Source organism: Geotrypetes seraphini, chromosome 3 (genome assembly GCF_902459505.1).
Source record: "Geotrypetes seraphini chromosome 3, aGeoSer1.1, whole genome shotgun sequence".
Classification (NCBI taxonomy): domain Eukaryota; kingdom Metazoa; phylum Chordata; class Amphibia; order Gymnophiona; family Dermophiidae; genus Geotrypetes; species Geotrypetes seraphini.
Window position 1 is genome coordinate 67,418,466 of NC_047086.1, and position 19,380 is coordinate 67,437,845.

The 19,380-nt window shown below is 41.3% G+C and overlaps 1 protein-coding gene across 1 annotated transcript in view; it reads right to left on the reverse strand.

Annotated features, from left to right (window-relative positions):
- Nucleotides 1–339: 339 nt before the first annotated feature.
- FAM83B (family with sequence similarity 83 member B) overlaps nucleotides 340–19,380 on the reverse strand; it is a 160,219-nt gene continuing 141,178 nt past the window's right edge. The window contains exons 4-5 of the mRNA XM_033935581.1: nucleotides 13,336–13,460; nucleotides 340–5,306 (exon numbers count right to left, since the gene is read on the reverse strand). Of these exons, the coding sequence (XP_033791472.1) occupies nucleotides 2,915–5,306; nucleotides 13,336–13,460 (2,517 nt within the window). The 3' untranslated portion in view covers nucleotides 340–2,914. The remainder of the gene's footprint in view (nucleotides 5,307–13,335; nucleotides 13,461–19,380) is intronic.

The following is a 19,380-nucleotide window of genomic DNA, read 5'->3' on the forward strand; positions in this document are numbered from 1 at the left end:
AGTTCCGCCCAGCTATTAAACTGGAAACCAAAATTATCTTTCCAGTTTTGTGAGATGAGCTTGTCAGGCAATGTTGACAATGGTTTGATTTTTCACTCCGTCAAAAATGACAAAGACTAGGGGACACTCAATGAAGTTACATGGAAATACTTTTAAAACCAATAGGAGGAAATATTTTTTCATTTAGAGAATAGTTAAAATCTGGAACGTGTTACCAGAGGTTGTGGTAAGAGCGGATTGCGTAACTTGTTGTAAGAAAGGTTTGGACAAGTTCCTGGAGGAAAAGTCCATAGTCTGTTATTAAGACATGGGGGAAGCCTCTGGTTCGGTAGCCTGGGATATTGCTACTCCTTGGGTTTTGGCCAGGTACTGGTGACCTGGATTGGCCACCGTGAGATCGGGCTACTGGGCTTGATGGATCATTGGTCTGACCCAGTATGGCTATTATTACGTTCTTAACAAGTACACCTTTTGCTGCATTAAGGGTTTATGAACTTCTAGTTCTCTCCATGGCAAAAGCTCAGTAATTTCTAGGATCATATAGTCACATGCCCAAACATCTGACCCCAAAATTTAAGTTAGATCATTAAAACATCATATGAGATAGGGTCTCAGTCTGACATTTGGAAAATCAAAAAGCAGCTGTATGGGTTTAACCTAATTTGAATAATTTAACAGGTGGCCACAAGGATGTGTTAAATGGAGAAAAGAAGGCTGATGAAAATATAAGTGTGATTCAGTTCCAGAATAAATTCCAGTGGTCAATGTCTATCCCAGTCTATAATATACGAGGGGCCGCTGAAGAGTTCTCAGCTCAACCAAGAAGAGAATGATGTGGAGCTATGAAACTTACAAATTATTCCACATTCTTCTTGACACTTTTCATTTCATTTCATATCAAGTTTCAAGGCTCCACATCATTCTTTTCTTGGTTGAGCTGAGAACTCTTCAGCGGCCCCTCGTAATGGGCTGCACACAGAGATCTATAGCACTTTGTATCTTCAGGCTCACAAATTCATTTGAAAGTAAAGCTCTCCGTGGAATTTTGCTTAGAGAAATCCACAGCAGAAACATCCCAAGATGGAAACAAGCCCTGTTCCACACAGCCTCAGCATCCACACCTCACCCACTGTATTCATTCAATCTCTATACCATTCTCCCAAGGGAGCTCTGAACTGTTACATGAATTTATTCATGTACTCAAGTATTTTTCCCCATCTGTCCCAGAGGGCTCACAATCTATCTAATGTACCTAGGGCAATGGAGGGGTGGGGGGTGGATTAAGCGACTTGCCTACTAAATATGATAACACACCTTAATAAAAAGGACCTCTAATATACCACTTTTCCTGAGAGATTTCAGCCTTTCCTTGTTCAATAATGGTTTTTATTGTTGAATGACTAGCCATATAAGTCAAAAGTCTTATAAAATGAAAACTTTACAAAAGGATATTCTATAATTTGACCTGTTTTGCACCTCCAGGACTTCATAATTCATTGGAAACCTCTACAGTACAGATTAAAATGCTTCGCTTATCAGTTACAAACTAATAAAGTTGACCAAAAGGTACCGACTGCTCTCTGTATCTTCTTTGTCTAAAATGTCATTTTATTTTCTCACCTTCTCAGACAGCCAGCAAGGAATTGTTGAATTCTAGATCACACTTAGGGCACCTTTTTTAAGCTAACCTATGGAATGAAAATGATGTTGATTGGCTTTCAAGGTGACTGCTCATCTGTCTCCCTTGCCCCGATAAGGTAGACATTTTATTTTTGTTCCCATCTTCACCTAGTAATGAAATAGTGCTGCAGTCAAAATGAAAGCCAACTGGAGTGAGAGACCTGAGCAGAGGATGTGATAAGTCAAAGCATGTGTCTCAGCTGGTGAATGCAGGCACCCTGAAGAAAAGGCAAATATGAAAAAAAAAAAAAAAAAGGTTTGTCTTCTAGTAATGGTGCATAACACTTTTCCTTTGATCATGCATACTGTGCATCTGTCTTGGCTTTGCTGTGCTAGAACAGACATGCATAGGCCGAATAAAATAAAGCCACTGTAACTTATTCACAAAAAGTTGCATTTACATTTTTCAGAGGGAATAACATTTTGAATTATAAACAGTACTTAGAGTTTAAAGTATCTTTTACAGTACAATTTACCAGGTAGCATTAAAACATGTTCATTGAGTGAGACTTGCTAAGCTCAATGTCTCACTGTCTCTTAATTACTTGCATGTTTATTTTATTTTTTGGAAAATCCATATAGAGAAAAGTTGAAACACATATTACAAAAACTAAATGCAACAAGAAAAGGTGGACAGTCATCAGTCCTTGCTATCCGTCGCTTTGGCAGTGAGGCTGGGGCACAAGATCATGCAGTACTAGAGTTCCCTTTTATTGTTAGGTTTGAGAGATAAAGAAGGCTACAACATGGCGTTAAAAGGCATGAGCAGAGCCTGAGACTGGGGAACAGGGTATGGGTTTTATCCCCCTTCTGATGTTGCTGCTGTCATTCAGCGTGAGACAAGTGGCCATAGGTTGGTGGGCAACCATGGTACATGTCATGGGAAAAGAGACAGGCTTTTGGGATGAAGATAAAGGAAAGGTTTGAAACTGATATCCACATGCTATTGAAGAGTCAGAAGGTGAAAGCTACTCAATGGTATGACCAGGCCTACATGAGTTTTATAGAAGAGCGGAAGTGTGTAGTGGGAATTAGCTGCCAATGTTTCTAGTAGAAAAAAAAAAAATCTTTCCATACTGGAGCACATGCATAAACATTTGTAAACAAAATAACCTCTGGTGTTTTTTTCACTTACCAAGTCCTTAAATTTCTTAGAAAAACAACTAATTAATGTTTGACAACTAGATATTTACAGTCATGTCAAATTTGATAAGTTCCGCACTCACAAATATGTTCATCTATTTGATTTATTTATGAAGTTTCCAAACTTTTGCATGAACCTTCCCAACTTATTTTCATGCGGCTGCAAAGAGCGATAAACTGAAGTAGAGTTGTAATTAGGCATGTGATTGGGCCGTACAAAATTATGCCCCAAAGTCCTGCTTTTCAGCTCCGATGGCTGTGAGTTGCTATTCTGCATATTGCTGGCCTCCGTATTGCCATCCAGCTTACAGAATGGTTCGAAGCGACTGTAAATTCTTCTATCACTGAATTGCGATCTTGCTAGAGCCTCCTTTAGGTTTGCAGTTTCTGGTTTGGTTGTTATATACATTTCCCTTTGTGGCATTCCTCTTTGTAGAATTCCCCTATGTGACATATCTCTTTGTATCATCCCCCTTTGTGATACTTCCCTTTGTGGCATTCCCCTTTGTTGAGCAGTAGAAGCAAATGGAGTTCCATAACCTGTGTGTACTTTAGTTTCTCTAGCATCTTGGTACTGAATTTGTTCAGTATTAAATCTTGGTGTAGAGGAATCTCCAATACTTTCAACATTACATATAGTGGGACTTTTACTGTCATCATCGTTGGATTTCACAGACTTGGCTGGGCTGGTACATACATTTTCTTTACTCTTATTTAAACTAATTTGTGATATACCTAACATTGATTTCTCTTTTTTGGGCGACCCATCATTCTTGCTTCCAGATTTTGCAGGGCTTTGCTTCTCTTCATCTTCAGATACCAAAGTATCTGAGCTACTACACATCCTATAAAAAGCAGGGGCTTTGTGTTTTGACAAGCTCTCTTTTTTTTCTGGTGAAAGATTAAGTAGTGACCGCAACTTTTTGGATCCCTTTTTAAGAAAATTTGGAGAACCCTTGCTTTCTTTCTTTGAAGACCAATCATTATTAGGATCCTCCTTGTTAGAATCATCCAGAGAATCATTGGATGTAGTCCTTGTTGGAGTGGCAATCTGAGATTCATTTTGCATGTTTTGATCTGCATTTGTTAAATGGTTATGCATGTTGTTGACTTTCTGATCATCTGGCTTCTCTGCTATTTGTCTTGCAGTACTCCTACCCAATGAACTATATGTGTAATTAGATGGTTGTCTGTTGGGAACATACTCTACAGCAACTTTAGAGTGTTCGTACAGAGGTAAACTGCGTCTCTTAAATATACTTTCATTTTGCTGGCTTTTAACATTATCTGTGTGATTGTTAGCACATAAGGATGTGTATAAATAATTGGTTGGCTGATGGTTGGTGCTATAATTTAAAACAGGCTTAGGACCTTCTGGAATTTGCAAACTGTGCCTTTTAGTTAATTCTGGTTGCAATTCATGGCCTCCATGACCTGGGTTAAACCTTGAATTTGAGCTGTCTCTTGGATTTATTGACCTGGGTGTTAGACTTCCTTGAGAATCAACAATAGTTGAATGTGTAGATCCTGTGTTACAACTGTTTGCTTCCTTTTGCTCAGGTAATGTTGGTTTAAACATTAATGATGAACGAAGCCGTGAATGAGCATAAAATGGATTAACTCTAGTACTTTCACTTCCTTCATAGGATTCGTATTTGTCATCTAAAATCTCTCCACCTGAATCAGCAGGAAAATCAGAATTATCATTTAAGTAAGATTCAATCCGCCAATTACGGAGGAATGACTTGGTAGTGCGTTCAAGGGTAGGCATCTTTTGCTGCAGAAAGCGAATGTGGTTGTCTGTACCATGGAAAGACCGCCGCACATTAGAGTTTCTTTCTCCTAAATTTGATACCCGATAAACAAATCGATCTGTTAAGTTTTGGCTGGATCCATTGTAAATGGCCGAATAGCCTCCTCTTGAAGATGATCCAACACTGGGAATACTTGGCTGCATTTTCCAGTTATTAGAATGATTGCTGCCCATCCTCTGATTCAAGGCTCGGTTGAGCAACATGTATGGAGAGGGTTCTGGATTCTCTCCTGCAGCATAACTGTGTCTCTTCCAATGTCCACTTTTCTCACTTAGCTGATGCTGGTGGATTTTATTTTGTATATTAAAACCTGGTAGAAGGTGAGACTTGTATGGTAGGTTTTTGGAACTGTACCTATCCTCATCATGTATTCCATATCTTCCTCGAGAATGTAAGTAAGTAGAATCTAAATTGTGCAGTTTTTCTTGTCTGCCAAATAAACTGTGTTGACTGGAAGCAGAGATTAAAGAAGTTAATGAGTGTTGATAGGTACCATTTTCCCATGGAATCTTTCGATTTTTCCCTATAAGTAATTCATCTTTTCCAAACATGCTGGGAACACTAGAGCGTGCATACAGAGTCCTAAACTCTTCATCAAAGGATTCCACCAACTGTCCACTGATTACTTGAACCATACTAAGGTTGACCTTCTCAAATGACCACATAAAACTAAAACAGAAAAGAGAAAAAACATTTATTTGTAGGTAAAATATATATAGTGATAAAAGATATTTGTTATCTCTGTAAAGATAAAAAAGGTCATTTTTATCCACAAATCAGTTTTTTAAATATTCCAATATTAATTTATTTCTAGTTCAGTTATGAGATTACTTAAGTTTTATTACATTGTCACAATCATTAGGGGATATTAAGATCCGTGTATGTTGTGAACCATTTTGCAAAAAGAGAGATGCAAGACAGTAGATAAATAAATTATAACAAAAAGTTGTTTTTCCTCAAAATGTTAGCAACATTAGGGGCCCTTTTACTAAGCTGTGCTAAAAAGTGACCTGCACATTGACTAGTACGTGGGTTTCCTGCATGCTGAGGCCACTTTTAGTGTGATGTAAAATGACCACATTTTCTATTTCCTCAATTAATGGCCATGCACTAATTTCCCAATTAGCACATGGCCCTTAGCACGTGTGCCCTTACCAACATCTACTTTCTAGGTGGAAAGGGATCTTGCACTAACCACATGCTAATTGGTTAGCATTTGGAAATGTAGCTAAAAATTTTTTTATTTTTTTTTTAATTAAAGTATTTTTAATACTTGGGAAGCTTAAACAGATCCAAAACTACTATGGGATGCCTGAGAATACCATGTGGTAATGGATTTTAACCTGTGGTAATCACATGTTAGTAAATTTAGTTTAAAAAAAAAAAAAGCCCCTTAGTGAAGAATCTTAACATAACTTACTTGAATTTTCGATAACATAATTCTACTTTATTTATGCATCTCCAAATGCAAACTTCAAGTTCATGGATCCTAAACTTGGTCATCGAGAGTCACAACCCAGTTGGGTGTTCAGAATTTCCAGGAGGATATCTATTTGAATAAAGTGCTTACAAGGCACACAAATAGATTTCAAGCATATTCTGAAAATCCAACTGGCCATAATCCTCAAGGGCTGAATTTGGACACTCTTGTTCTAGTTATATAAACTGCTCATTTTAACTGCAATTGTCCGACGTACCAATTCATTTTGAATAATATGAATAATTGCATTTGATCTACATTTGGTATTTATTTTTGCACTGGGTTCAAAGTGGATTACAGTTATTAAAAAATACATTTCATTATGTTATATCAAATATCTAATACATATCTGTTTCTAAAACTCATACACAACACAATAGAATGCTCTATAAAACACTATATTCATAATACAGCAGTCAGCAATTTAAAGGTACTTATTGCTTTGGGCAGGATATTCAATGCTGGGTCCACTGATCCCTCTAAGCTGAATGGGAGTTCTCCAACCGCATTGTTGCCAGTGTAGGGTGGTACTTAAGTTTTCCACCAAGAACGTCAGGCAGGTTTTACGGATTCCTCTATAGCTTGCCCATCCCTCACTATTGAAAATTTAATAGTGAAACAGCACCACCTACTGGCAGGCTGTAGGTGCAGGACTCCCACTCTGGGAACAGTAGCTGGGTCTAATCTGAGAACTAGCATTGAATATTTGGGTCTTAGTCAGCCGCCAGGATTTATTCTGATACCAGAATAACTGGCTGGATAAAGTTAGTACAGCCTTTTTTCTTTCTTAATTAATTAATTAATTTATTCATTCATTTCTCCCAAGGAAGCCCAGAACAGTTTACATGAATTTATTCAAGTACTCAAGCATTTTTCCCTGTCTGTTCCGGCAGGCTCACAATCTATCTAATGTACCTGAGACAATGGGGGGATTATGTGACTTGCCCATGGTCACAAAGAGCAGCGTGGATTTGAACCCACAACCCCAGGGTTAATGGTCTAAAAATTGCTCAGATTCTATTTATTTATTAGGATTTATTAACTGCCTTTATGAAGTAATTCACCCAAGGTTTTTAAAAAATATATATATTTTTTATTGAAATTTATATTAAAATACATAAAAAAAGAAAAAGAAAATACACCCATCCTATTCCCTCCCAGTAGGTTATTATCATCACTCTAAAATTTAAAACATAATTAACTAATAATATAAAATTCAGCTGTCATTACTAGATGTCTGTAAGATCAGGGCTAGCCACACCCATAAATCATTAGAAGGATTAAAACATCCATGATGTTTATCTGTCAGTTCCAATGTTTACAAAGAAATTAATTTCACTCGCCAATCCTGTATGGTAGGAACTATTGACCATTTCAATGCTATCACACATTTAGCTGCAGCAAAGCAGAGACGCTTAATTCGTCTTTGCCATTGGCACCCCTTGCTATTGTAAAGGCCTAATAGACATATCTTTAGGTCTAGTTGTACAGAAAAGCGCAGCAAGATTTTTTAAATCAGGTACTCTTAAGTATTTTCTCCTTCTGTCCTAGCAAGTTCACAATCTAACTATGGTACCTGAGACAAAGGAGGGTTTAGTGACTTGCCCAGAGTCCCAAGGAGCAGCACTGGGATTGAACCCACAACCTCAGGGTGCTAAGGCAGCAGCTCTAGCCACTAAGCCACTCTCCACTCTGCTAGGCCACTACTCTAACCTACTAACCAGATAGTTTTGCAGTGATTTCCCTGGAATTTCATTGGCACGATCTGGCTATGTGCTGCTGGAAATCCATGGAAGTAATATAATGGGTACACCTCATGTCAAACTGATTGACAGGTGAAATAAGATAAGGATTGACCAATCAGCATTCACTTCTGGGTTAAGCCCCAACCACATCATGCCCACTCTCTGCCCAAACCCCACCCACTTTCAACAAAACCCCACCCATACCACACCCAATTTTTCCTAGGCCCCACCAATACCACACCCACTCCTACACATAAGAACATAAGAAACGCCTTCACCGAATCGGACCTTTGGTCCATCTAGTCCGGCGACCTGCACACGCGGAGGCCAAGCCAGATGTTCCCAGATGAAGACCTTGTTTACCCGTATCCCTCAATGTGATTTGCAAGAAGGTTTGCATCTAACTTGCCCTTGAAACCCAGAATGGTGGTCTCCATCACAACCTCCTCCGGGAGAGCTTTCCAAGCGTCCACCACTCGCTGTGTGAAACAGAACTTCCTGGTATTTGTCCTGGGCCTGTTGCCTCTCAATTTCAGTCCATGACCTTTTGTCTGATTCACATTTGACAACGTGAATAACGATGCTTCCTGCTCTATTTTGTCGAATCCTTTTAGTATTTTAAAAGTCTCTATCATATCCCCTCGCAGTCTTCTCTTTTCAAGGGTGAATAAGCCCAGTTTTCTGAGGCGTTCTTTGTAGCTCAAATTTTCCATACCTTTTACTAGCTTTGTGGCTCGCCTCTGCACCCTCTCCAGCAGGGTCATATCCTTCTTTAGGTAGGGAGACCAGTGCTGGACACAGTACTCCAGGTGTGGTCTGACCATTGCTCTATAAAGCGGCATTATGACGTCCGCCGATCTACTCGTGATTCCCTTCTTTATCATGCCCAACATCCTGTTTGCCTTCTTCACCCCCGCTGCACACTGCACCGACGGCTTCAGGGACCTGTCAATCAGTATCCCCAGGTCCCTTTCTTGTTCGCTCTTGCCCAATGTTACACCTAACATTTTGTATTCACGTTCCTTGCTTTTCCTGCCCAGGTGCCCCTCACACTCCACACCCATGCCCTGCCCCCTCCCATAGGAATGAATGGTTGTGGCTACACCCATGCCCCGCCCCTGTCCACATCACCGGAAATGCACTTTCTGATGACATCACCGGAAATGGGTGTGTATGACCCCGGAAATGCACTTTCTGATGATGTCAGTGGAAATGGGTGTGACTAACATACCGGAAGTGCACATTCTGATGACGTAGGTGGAAACAGGGTAAATGAAGTGCCGGAAATGCACTTTTCTGACAACATCAGCGGAAACAGGGTTAATGAAGTGCTGGAAATGCACTTTTCTGATGAGATGGAAATGCATTTTCTGATGATGTTAGCGGAAACAGATTTAGTCGAACACCCCCTACCTCTACCCCACCCCAGAAATGATGTGGCCAGAAAAAAAAATATGGCTTTTATTTTAACAGCCTTTTAGTTAAAAGACAAGTTTTAAGATCTAATTGTTAGAGCAGTGGATGCAGTGCACTAGCAGCTCAGAAAAGAAAAAAGGCATCTAAAGCTGCCTTTTTATTCTTTCCATTTTTTTATTTTTTTTAAAAAGAGACACTTCAATAGGAAACCTTAATGTTTGTGGGAAGGGTAATACCCCGATTGTCATGGTGACAACTGATAAGCTGGTTAATCATAAAGGTTCTTGCAGCCTCTGATAAAGCCAAGGGGGGAAGGGGGAGGTGTGTTTAAACCTGTCTGAATATGTCCCTTCTTACTGGTGTTGTCATATTGAGGTATGCCTTAGCTCTTTAACAAGCAGAAATAAAAATTCTGAAAAAACAAACAAACTCCAACTGTCCCTAACTATCTATGTTAAAGCTAAAGGAAAATTTGAGAAAGGTTACAAGCAAACATAGACGGATGAGATATTTATAATAAAAGATGTTTTAAACAGGAGTCAGAGAACAACATACAAGATACAGGATTATGATAGTGAAGGTTCTTTTTATCCTGAAGAATTGCTAAAAGTTTCCCCTGCCCTGTTCATGTTTTAAATATTGGCTCACAAACCTTTAGTTCAATCTATCTCAAAAAATACTCCTGAAACCAGTAGCAAAGTGAGAGTGGGAAATGTATGGGGCGGTGGTGCCCCTATCACCCTCTTCTTTGCCCCTCTGCCCTTTGCCCTCTCACCTTGCCATGCCTGCGCATACCCCTTCACTTTCCCCATACCTCTTTAACTTTCTCGGTGCGAGCAGCATCTCCAATTTGCTGCTGGCGCTAGCCTCATTTCTCGCTCTGACATAACTTCCTGTCCCCGCAACCAGGAAGTGATGTCAGAGGGAGCAACAAGGCCAGTGCGAGCAGCAGGTTGGAGCCCTGTCTCCGGTCCTCCCTACCCCACCATACCATTAATGGAGCAGGAAGGATGCTCAATCCTTCCTGCTCCAATGCCTTCTCACCCACCCAAAAATAAATGGCAGGAGGGATGCCAACTCCCTCCTGCCATCCCACCTTACTCACAAAGGAAATCCCTGATTGGCCAATCCGGGACTTTCTTAGGTACTCACTAAGGAAGTCCCTGATTGGTTGAGGTGCCTCAGGCCCCTCCCAAGGGAGGAGCCTGAAGCGCCTCAGACAATCAGGGCCTTAGGCCCTGCCCTGTGCATCACATGATACACCGGGGCAGGGCCTAAGGCAGGGGTGTCAAAGTCCCTCCTCGAGGGCCGGAATCCAGTCGGGTTTTCTGGATTTCCCCAATGAATATGCATTGAAAGCAGTGCATGCAAATAGATCTCATGCAGATTCATTGGGGAAATCCTGAAAACCCGACTGGATTCTGGCCCTCGAGGACCGACTTTGACACCTGTGGCCTAAGGCATCAGACTCGTCGCGAGAGGCATTGGAGCAGGAGGAATTTAGCACCCCTCCTGCTCCATTAAAGGTACAAGGAGGGGGTGAGGAATGGGGAGGGAGCATCCGGGGGTGGTGGCAGGAGGAAGTTGGCATCCCTCCTGCCATTTGTTTTTGGGTGGGTGGGGAAGCATTGGAGAAGGAAGGATTGAGCACTCTTCCTACTCCATTAATGGTATGGGGGGGGCAAGGGGGACCGGAGACGGGATGTCCCTTATGTGACAGGAGGGAGTTGGCATCCCTCCTGCAGTTTGTTTTGGGGGGCATCAGTGCGGGGGGGGGGGGGGCGAGTTAAAACTATGGGCTGGCAGCGTTTTTTAGAATATATAAAAAAAGGAAGAATTCCTTTTTTATGTATTCTGCAAAAACACATTGCCAGCCCGTAGTTTTAAAGGGCAGGAGAGTCCGTAAGAAGTGAAGCGACTGGTCCTCAGCAGTTGCTTTACTTCAAATTGGCAAGCCCAATTGGTATTCCTTTTTCTGTTTAGTGAATTTCATCCCTGCCTATTTTGCATGCCGTTTCCCCTCATTTGCATGCATGGATCAGGTGCGGATTGCAGGAGAGGTTAGTGAATCGGGTCGGAGGGAAATCGGGTTGCAAAGGGATCGCAATCGGTTTGCTTAGTGAATCTGACCCTAGCTTAACATCTCAGCATTTAGGCCAGGATTCTATAAATGACATCTTAAATTAGGTACCAGTAGGTGACCTACTGACGCCTAACTTAAGTTGAAAACACCGTTTAAAACTGATTGAAAGTAAATTTTTAAAAAATGTAGGCACCTATGGAGGCATTTTATGACACCTAATGACACTGTAGACATGGCATCGTAAAGTGCCTCCTTAGGTGCGATTCACATCAAAGGTAGGTGCTGGAAATGTAGGCCTTGAAAACCATGTCCTACATTTCCAGCACCTACCTTTGCTGAAGGCACATTTCTATAAATGGTACCATCCCATGATTGATACATGATCGACGGCCGCTTTTAAGGTGGCCGCCAACAATAGTGTCATTTATAGAATCCAGGCCTTATTGAATCTTCCCCACTGTGGCTGAAATTCTACCGATTATGATGTTATAAATTTTCTAGCTGGGGGGGGGGAAAGAGGAAGAGGAGTAAGGGGGGTTTGTTGCGTTATATTAGATACCTGACTTTATAACGGCCTAGTGGTCAGAACTGTTGTAGATTCAATCCAAGCCTGTTCCTTGTAACTCTGGGCAAGTCACTTAGGCCTAGATTCTACAAACAGCACAGTTCTCAATCAACTGCTAAGTGCCATGTATAAAATCATGCCTAGCAGCGCCTAAGCAGATATCGGCATCATTCCATTAGGCCAGCTTTTCACTCACCTAATGATGCCTAACTCAACCACGTCTATTCTCCATCCATAGCCACACCTACTTTTTCAGATAGGTGTCCTTAGGTGTGGGAGAGTGCCTCCACTTAGGCTTTGCTAGGCATCTTAAGAGTTCAATGTCAAACTCTTAAATTGTTTCATTTTTTTTTTAACTGTTGATTTTCAAACTTTGACAGTGCAAAACCATTAATTGAACATAAAGCACTGCATAAAACACACTATTAATTACACAAGTAATACATAAAACATTCATTTTATTAATTGGCTGTGTCAATTACCATACCGATTAAGCAAATTTTTAAAAAATCAGCATGGATTCCAAATTTAGGCGTTGCTAGGCAGGGCACCTAGCAGTGCCTACTGTAGGCATTCTTTATAGATTATGGCCCTTAATCCCTCTATTGTCCCAGGTACCACAGTTACATTGTGAGCCTGCCAGGATAGATAGGGGAAATACTTAAGAGTACCTGATTACTATTAACTGTATTGAAAACTGCTTTGGGTGAATCTCCTCATGAAAAAGGTGGCCAATTAGGTCCTATTCTTTAAACAGCACTGAAGTTGGAGTGCTGTTTACAGAATACTGCTCTGCACTGCTTTGTTCCAACACTCACTTTCCAGTGTCATTTATAGAATTTATCTCAGAATATACACTCTTATTGATGGATGACATTCATTTTAAATGGCAGCCCAGTCCTACTAAACAGTAGGTAAAACATTTAGATTTGCCTTGCGTCGACCTCAGCTTCCTTGTGATGTCACTTCCTGGTCACAGGACCAGAGCATGATGTCAGAAGGGTACTGAGGCATGTGCAAGCAGTAGGTGGAAAATGATGCTCATGCTGGTGAACATTTCAAGTGATACATGGGGGCACTCAAGTGGCGGAGAAGAGTATGGGGGGGGGCGCTCAAACAGCAGGGAAGAGTTGAGGGGCACCCAAGCAGCAGGGAAGAGTGGGGGACGCACAGCACAGAAATGCCAGATGACCCCACCCCAGGTGCCAAACTCCCTTGTTATACCAGTGGATCCTTCCTTAACTCCATTTCAAAATTTAATTTGTTTTGAACTTCCCATGTATGAAACTATTTTCCACTAATATTTAAAATAGGTTTTAAGTCTTGAAATTATTGTATGCATGAGAGAAAAGGAATTGAATTTTAACTAAAATCAGTTAAAATATCTTAAACTAATTGATTGGTCTTACCTGTATGTACCAAACATGACTTTCTGACAATCAACTAGGAGAAATTTTTGTTCCATTTTTCCACAGAATTTTGCACCCGATTTGGTAAAGTACTCTTGTCCTTTCACTGTCCTTACTCTCATATTCTGTTGTGGAAACAAAAGTATGTAAGCAAATAATCAGTATTTTCTTGACCAGTAAATATTACATAAGTATATAAGCATTGCCATACTGGGACAGACAGAAGCCATTAAGCCCAGAATCCTGTTTCAAACAGTGGCCAATCCAGGTCAGAAATACCTGACAATATCCCCCCCAAATAAAACAGATTTTATGCTGCTTATCAAACAAATTTTAAACCCTGCTAAGCTAACTGCTTTTACCATATTTTCTGGCAATGAATTCCAGAGTTTAATTACACAATGAGTGAAGAAATATTTGTTTTGAATGTAATACTTAGTAGCTTCATTGCATACCCACTAGTCCAGCGGCCACCAACATGTGGCCCTGGGGTAGCTTGTAACTCCTGAAGTTCTCTACTAAGACCCTCAAAGAGTTGGCTAAAAAGTGAAAGTACTGCCAATTTGTTAAGTTCAATCTTGTTCACTCAAACAGTGAATTACAAGGATTGCTGTAGGTCAGCCATGGATGAAGGTTGTCATAGGGCAGGTACATATATACAGTACATCTAGGCTTAGGACAGTTCAAAGGTCCGGATTCATATTTAGATGCACACATAGGGCCTGATTCTGTATACGGCACCCGGCCTCAGCAACCGCCTAAGCAGCTTTTGAGAATCGCACACAGGCGTTCTATATAGAATCCCCCAGCAGAAGGTATGCCCACTCCCTCCTGCCGCTGGCACCATCATCCCCCAAACCCTACCAAACACTCCCCGACTCTACTCCGACACCCCCAAGATCCCCCTGACACTCTCCGACTGCAACCGGACAACTCTCTAACAGCCCAAAGAACCCCCTGCCACCCCTGATCCCACCCCTACCCCTCAACGCCCCCCCATACCTTTATCTGATGGCCGGCAAGAGAGATGCCCACTCCCTCCTGCTGGCAGGCACTCCAATGCAAAATGGGCCTTAGCGCGCGCTAAATTGCCACACGCGCTAGACGCTAACACCTCCATTGAGCTGGCGTTAGTTTCTCCGCATAGCGCAGGGGTAGCGTGCGCTAGTCTTCAGCATGCACTAAAAACGCTAGCGCACCTTAGTAAAAGGAGCCCTATGTGTGTAGATATGAAAAATGAAAGGAAAAATCGTATCACAATTAGTATTATCATTATTATAGTGGCAGGGCTTGGGTAGAGCTTTCCCCCCTCCCCCCCAAAAAAAGCATTCTGCTGCCTATGGCTAGTATAGGCTTAAATGTGTAAGCTTGCAATCTTTTGGTGGCCTTAAGAGCTTTGTTGTATTTAAACTGTGGCCCTTTACATGAAAAAGGTTGCAGATCACTGCCCTAGTCCTTGTATTTTTGGAAAGACTAAACAAGAGATATCTACTCATTCCACTCCACAGTATTTTATGGACCTCCATCATATCTCCCTTCAGCTGTCCCTTCTCCAAACTGACAAGCCTTAGCCTCTTTAGCCTTTCCTCACAGGGAAGTAATCCCATCTTCTTTATCATTTTCATTGCCCTTTTCTGTACCTTTTCTAATTCTGCTGTATCCTTTTTGCGATGCGGTAGTTAACAGAACTGTACACACTATTCGGGATGCAGTCATACCATGGAGCAATGAAGGCATTATAATATTCTCAGTTTTGTTGTCCATTCCTGTCCTAATAATGCCCAGCATTCTTTTTGCTTTCTTAGATTGCCGCTGCATACTGACCCCTTAATTGTATAAAAAGCACTAAAAAGTTGCACCTATAAATTTGGGCTTGCGCGATATAATTAAATAACAAGCTAATTAGCACCTATAATTAGGATCTTAACAAGTAATTATTGATGCTTAATAGTTTTAATTAAAATTTACATACATAAATTTAGGCGCAAGTCCAAAAAGCCAGTGCAGAAATAGAAGAGTCATGGACGGATCAGGACATTACTTGAATTTACACATATAGTTATAAAATAAGTGGGATCTGTGCTTAATTTAGGTACAAAGATTTGTACCCTGTTTCAGCTGGTGCAAATGGCCTTGACTAATATTAGGCATGGGTCCCAAGCATAAGCACTATTGTATACTGTAAAGTGCATTGTGTGATCACGCCAAACTGCATTTTACTGTTATTTGTTCGTTGTTAGCTGGGCAATTTTGGTGCTATACAGCTTCCCACTTTTATGTTTATATAGTTAAGTTTGCATTGAACACAACTGATATTGTATACTGGCATGATGGCTTGTTTGAATGGTAGTCTAAAAAAAAAAAAAAATATATATATATATATATATATATGAATGAATGAATATTCCCTTTGGAGGGATCAGTTAGGGCCTGGAATGTTAAGGCCATAGGAATCGGATGACTCCATAAGCATAGTCCCTTAGAGATAAATGCATTTGGCCAAACTTCTCTTCTCCTGTGGCATTAACACTATATATTTTGTGTACTAATATGTTAATACCACATATATGGTTATCAAAACTGAGTAAAATATCACACATACGCTTCAAGTATTGCACTGCTATTCCAATGTAAAAGGCACAGAAGTCATAATAGTTGTCTAAAAATAGAGAGGTCAAAAATGGTATTGGCATGAATCTCAGGATCATTGCAATGATTGCTAGGTTAGTCTGGATGCACCATACTGCAGGTATTCAGAGGCTTAATTCTGAATAGCAGCTCCACCCCCCTGACTAATCCGAAATTCATAAGGGCCTGTCCTTCAGCCCTTACCAAAGTATCTAGTGACCTGCTCAATGCCAGACCCAAGGGCCTATAAGCAATCCTTAATTTTTCTAAACCTGTCTCCTGCTTTTGTCACTCTTGATCATCACTTTGATATGCTGCCTTCACATGGATTGCAAGGCTCCGTTCCCATCACAATTTTAGCTATGCTCTGGTGGATCCTTTTAGCAGTGGTGTAGTAAGGGGGATGGGATACATCCCGGGCGCCATCTTGCAAAGGGCGCAGCACCCCTCCACCACCCCCTCTCCTCTCCTTGCCAAATGTGCCTGCCCCTTGCCTTTCTTGTACCTTTTTACTTCCCCTGCTCAAGGTTGCTGCCCGCATCGGCATCGACGCTCTCTCTCTGACATCGCTTCTAGAACTCACGCCTAGGAAGTGACATCAAAGGGCGAGCTGACACCAACCTGGGCATGCTGTTCACACTGGAGAAGGTTAAAAAGATACAGGGAAAGGGAAGGGAAGGGGATGCGCAAAGCAGGGGGACGGGGAAGAGGGCGATGGAGGGGCACCCTTGCTGTGCCACTGCCTCTTAGGCACCTAACTTAATTGACAAAATACCATTAACAGCCTCAATAACCAGTTAAAAATAAAATTTAATAGGGCAATAAGCACCTATCCAATTCAATAAATATAGGCGCTTATCGCAATGCACTTAGCAGCACCTAATGCCTAACTGGGTATTTCTCTGGGTGGAGCATGACTTAGGCACCACTAAGCAAAAATTCCCCAAAAACTTAGGGGTCTGAAATGTAGGTCTCTAAAACCCTCACCTACATTTCAGGTGCCTACGTTTTTACATAGACGCCGCTAGCCACAATTCTGTAAACATAGAATATGACGGCAGAAAAGGGCCGTTGGCCCAACACGTCTGCCTACTCAAAAGAACCCTCCCTCTAAGCAATTCCCTTAAGTGAGCCCACATGTTTATCCCATCGTTTCTTGAAGTCAAGCACATTGCTGGCCTCAACTACCTGACGTGGAAGGCCATTCCAACGATCCACCACCCTTCCTGATGTCACCATGAAATCTCCCACCCTTGAGTTTGAGCGGATGCCTTTTCGTTGCCGTAGGACCCATAAGAAAAAGGATATCTTCCTCCACCTCGGCACGGCCTGTAAGATATTTGAACGTTTCGATCATGTCTCCCCTCTCTCTGCTTTTTTCGAGAGAATATAATTGCAGCCTGCTTAGACGTTCTTCATATGAGAGCCTTGAGTCCTGAAACCATCTTAGTGGCCATTCGCTGAACCGATTCCATTCTTTTCACATCCTTTTGATAATATGGCCTCCATAACTGAACACAGTACTCCATATGAGGTCTCACCATGGACCTGTAGAATGGCATTATGACTTTAGGCTTTTGGCTGACAAAACTTCTTCAGATGCAATCCAGCATTTGTCTAGCCTTGGCCGAAGCTTTCTCCACTTGAGTGGCAGTCTTCATATCTTCGCTAATGATTACACCCAGGTCCTGTTCCGCGACAGTTCTTGTTAAGGTTTCACTATTCAGGGTGTATGTTCTGCTGGGATTACCGCTACCAAGGTGAATAACCTTACACTTTTGGGCATTGAAACTCAGTTGCCAAGTATTAGACCATTGTTCCAGTAAAAGTAGGTCCTGCCTCATAATGTCGGGCACTGTTGCGCTGTCAACCATGTTGCATAGCTTAGCGTCATCGGCGAATAGTGTAATTTTACCTCGAAGTCCCTGAGGCAGCTCTCGTACAAAGATATTAAACAGTATCGGACCCAAGACCGAGCCCTGCGGCACTCCACTGGTCACTTCCGACGTTTCTGAGGGGGTACCATTTACCACCACCCTCTGAAGTCTACCATTGAGCCAATCTTTAACCCATGCCGTCAATGTTTCTCCTAGTCCCATCGTTTTCATCTTATTCAATAACCTACGGAGTGGGACACTGTCTAAAGCCTTACTGAAGTCCAAATATATGATGTCCAGGAACTCTTCTTTGTCCAGTTGTTTCGTTACCCAGTCAAAGAAGCTTATCAGATTGGATTGACAAGACCTTCCCTTTGTGAATCCATGCTGGTGGGGATCCCTCAGCCTCTCGTCATCCAGAATCATATCCAATCTGTTTTTAATCAACGTTTCCATAAATTTACACACTATTGATGTGAGACTCACCAGCCTGTAAACCGGCCTGTAAACGGCGCCCAAGAGTGATTGACATGCAGCATTTTTAGGCGCCATTCGATTTAGGCATCATTCATAGACTCAGTCCTATGCCATCTTTCTGCTGATGACTCTCAGAGCTACTTTGCATCAGAAATTTCACCAGAGTACGAATAATTGGAAAAATTGGGATAGGCTGAATTATAGCTTTTGGTGGAACTCTTTGTGTCACATATTCAAATGGAAAAGATAATTGCCATGCAGCAGGGAAATTTTACAAAAATTCAGGTTAGTTGGGAGCCATTAGCAAGATACTGTAAAAATTGAAATTACTACATAGAATAAATATTAATTTTTTTCCCTTTTGTTCATACACATCCGGGGGAAGGTGGGGGAATATTTTATGATTTCTTTTGCTTATGAATAACTACTGTTGGGCATAAGGGAGGGGGGATATTTAATGCGAGTTAGAATTTGATGATATATTAAGTGCTGTTAAAGTATAAATGATTGTATTATACGTTACACTTATTGTGAGCTTTAAAAATGAATAAAGATTAATTAAAAAAAAAAAAGAAAATAAATTTCACCAGGAATCCATGCCCTAGTGTCAACCTGCTTGACTGACTTTGCTGCCTGAATGCGCCACTGCTATCTGAAAACTGAGCTTCTTTCCCCTAAACTCACCTCTCCTCTATCCCATTCTCTATTTTTCTAAATAATACTGTCATCCTCTGTCTCCTCGGCTTATAACCATGAAGTCATCCTTGATTCCTTTCTTTTTCTGATCACATCCAACAAACTGCCTAAATCTGTCATTTCTTTCTCTATAATTTGTTCCTTCATCTCTGAGCACAGTACCATTGTCTCTCACTTAGAGCAGAGTTTCTCAACTTCTTCAAGCTAATAACCCCCTAAGTCTAACAAATATCAACTGAGTACCCCTGCCAAAGCTCCACCCCAGACCTACATGAGCTCCGCCCCTGACCCCACCCCCATAATAATAGTACTAATTGTAATGCAATTTATTCCATTCATTTTTCATATACACACAATATAATCTTAT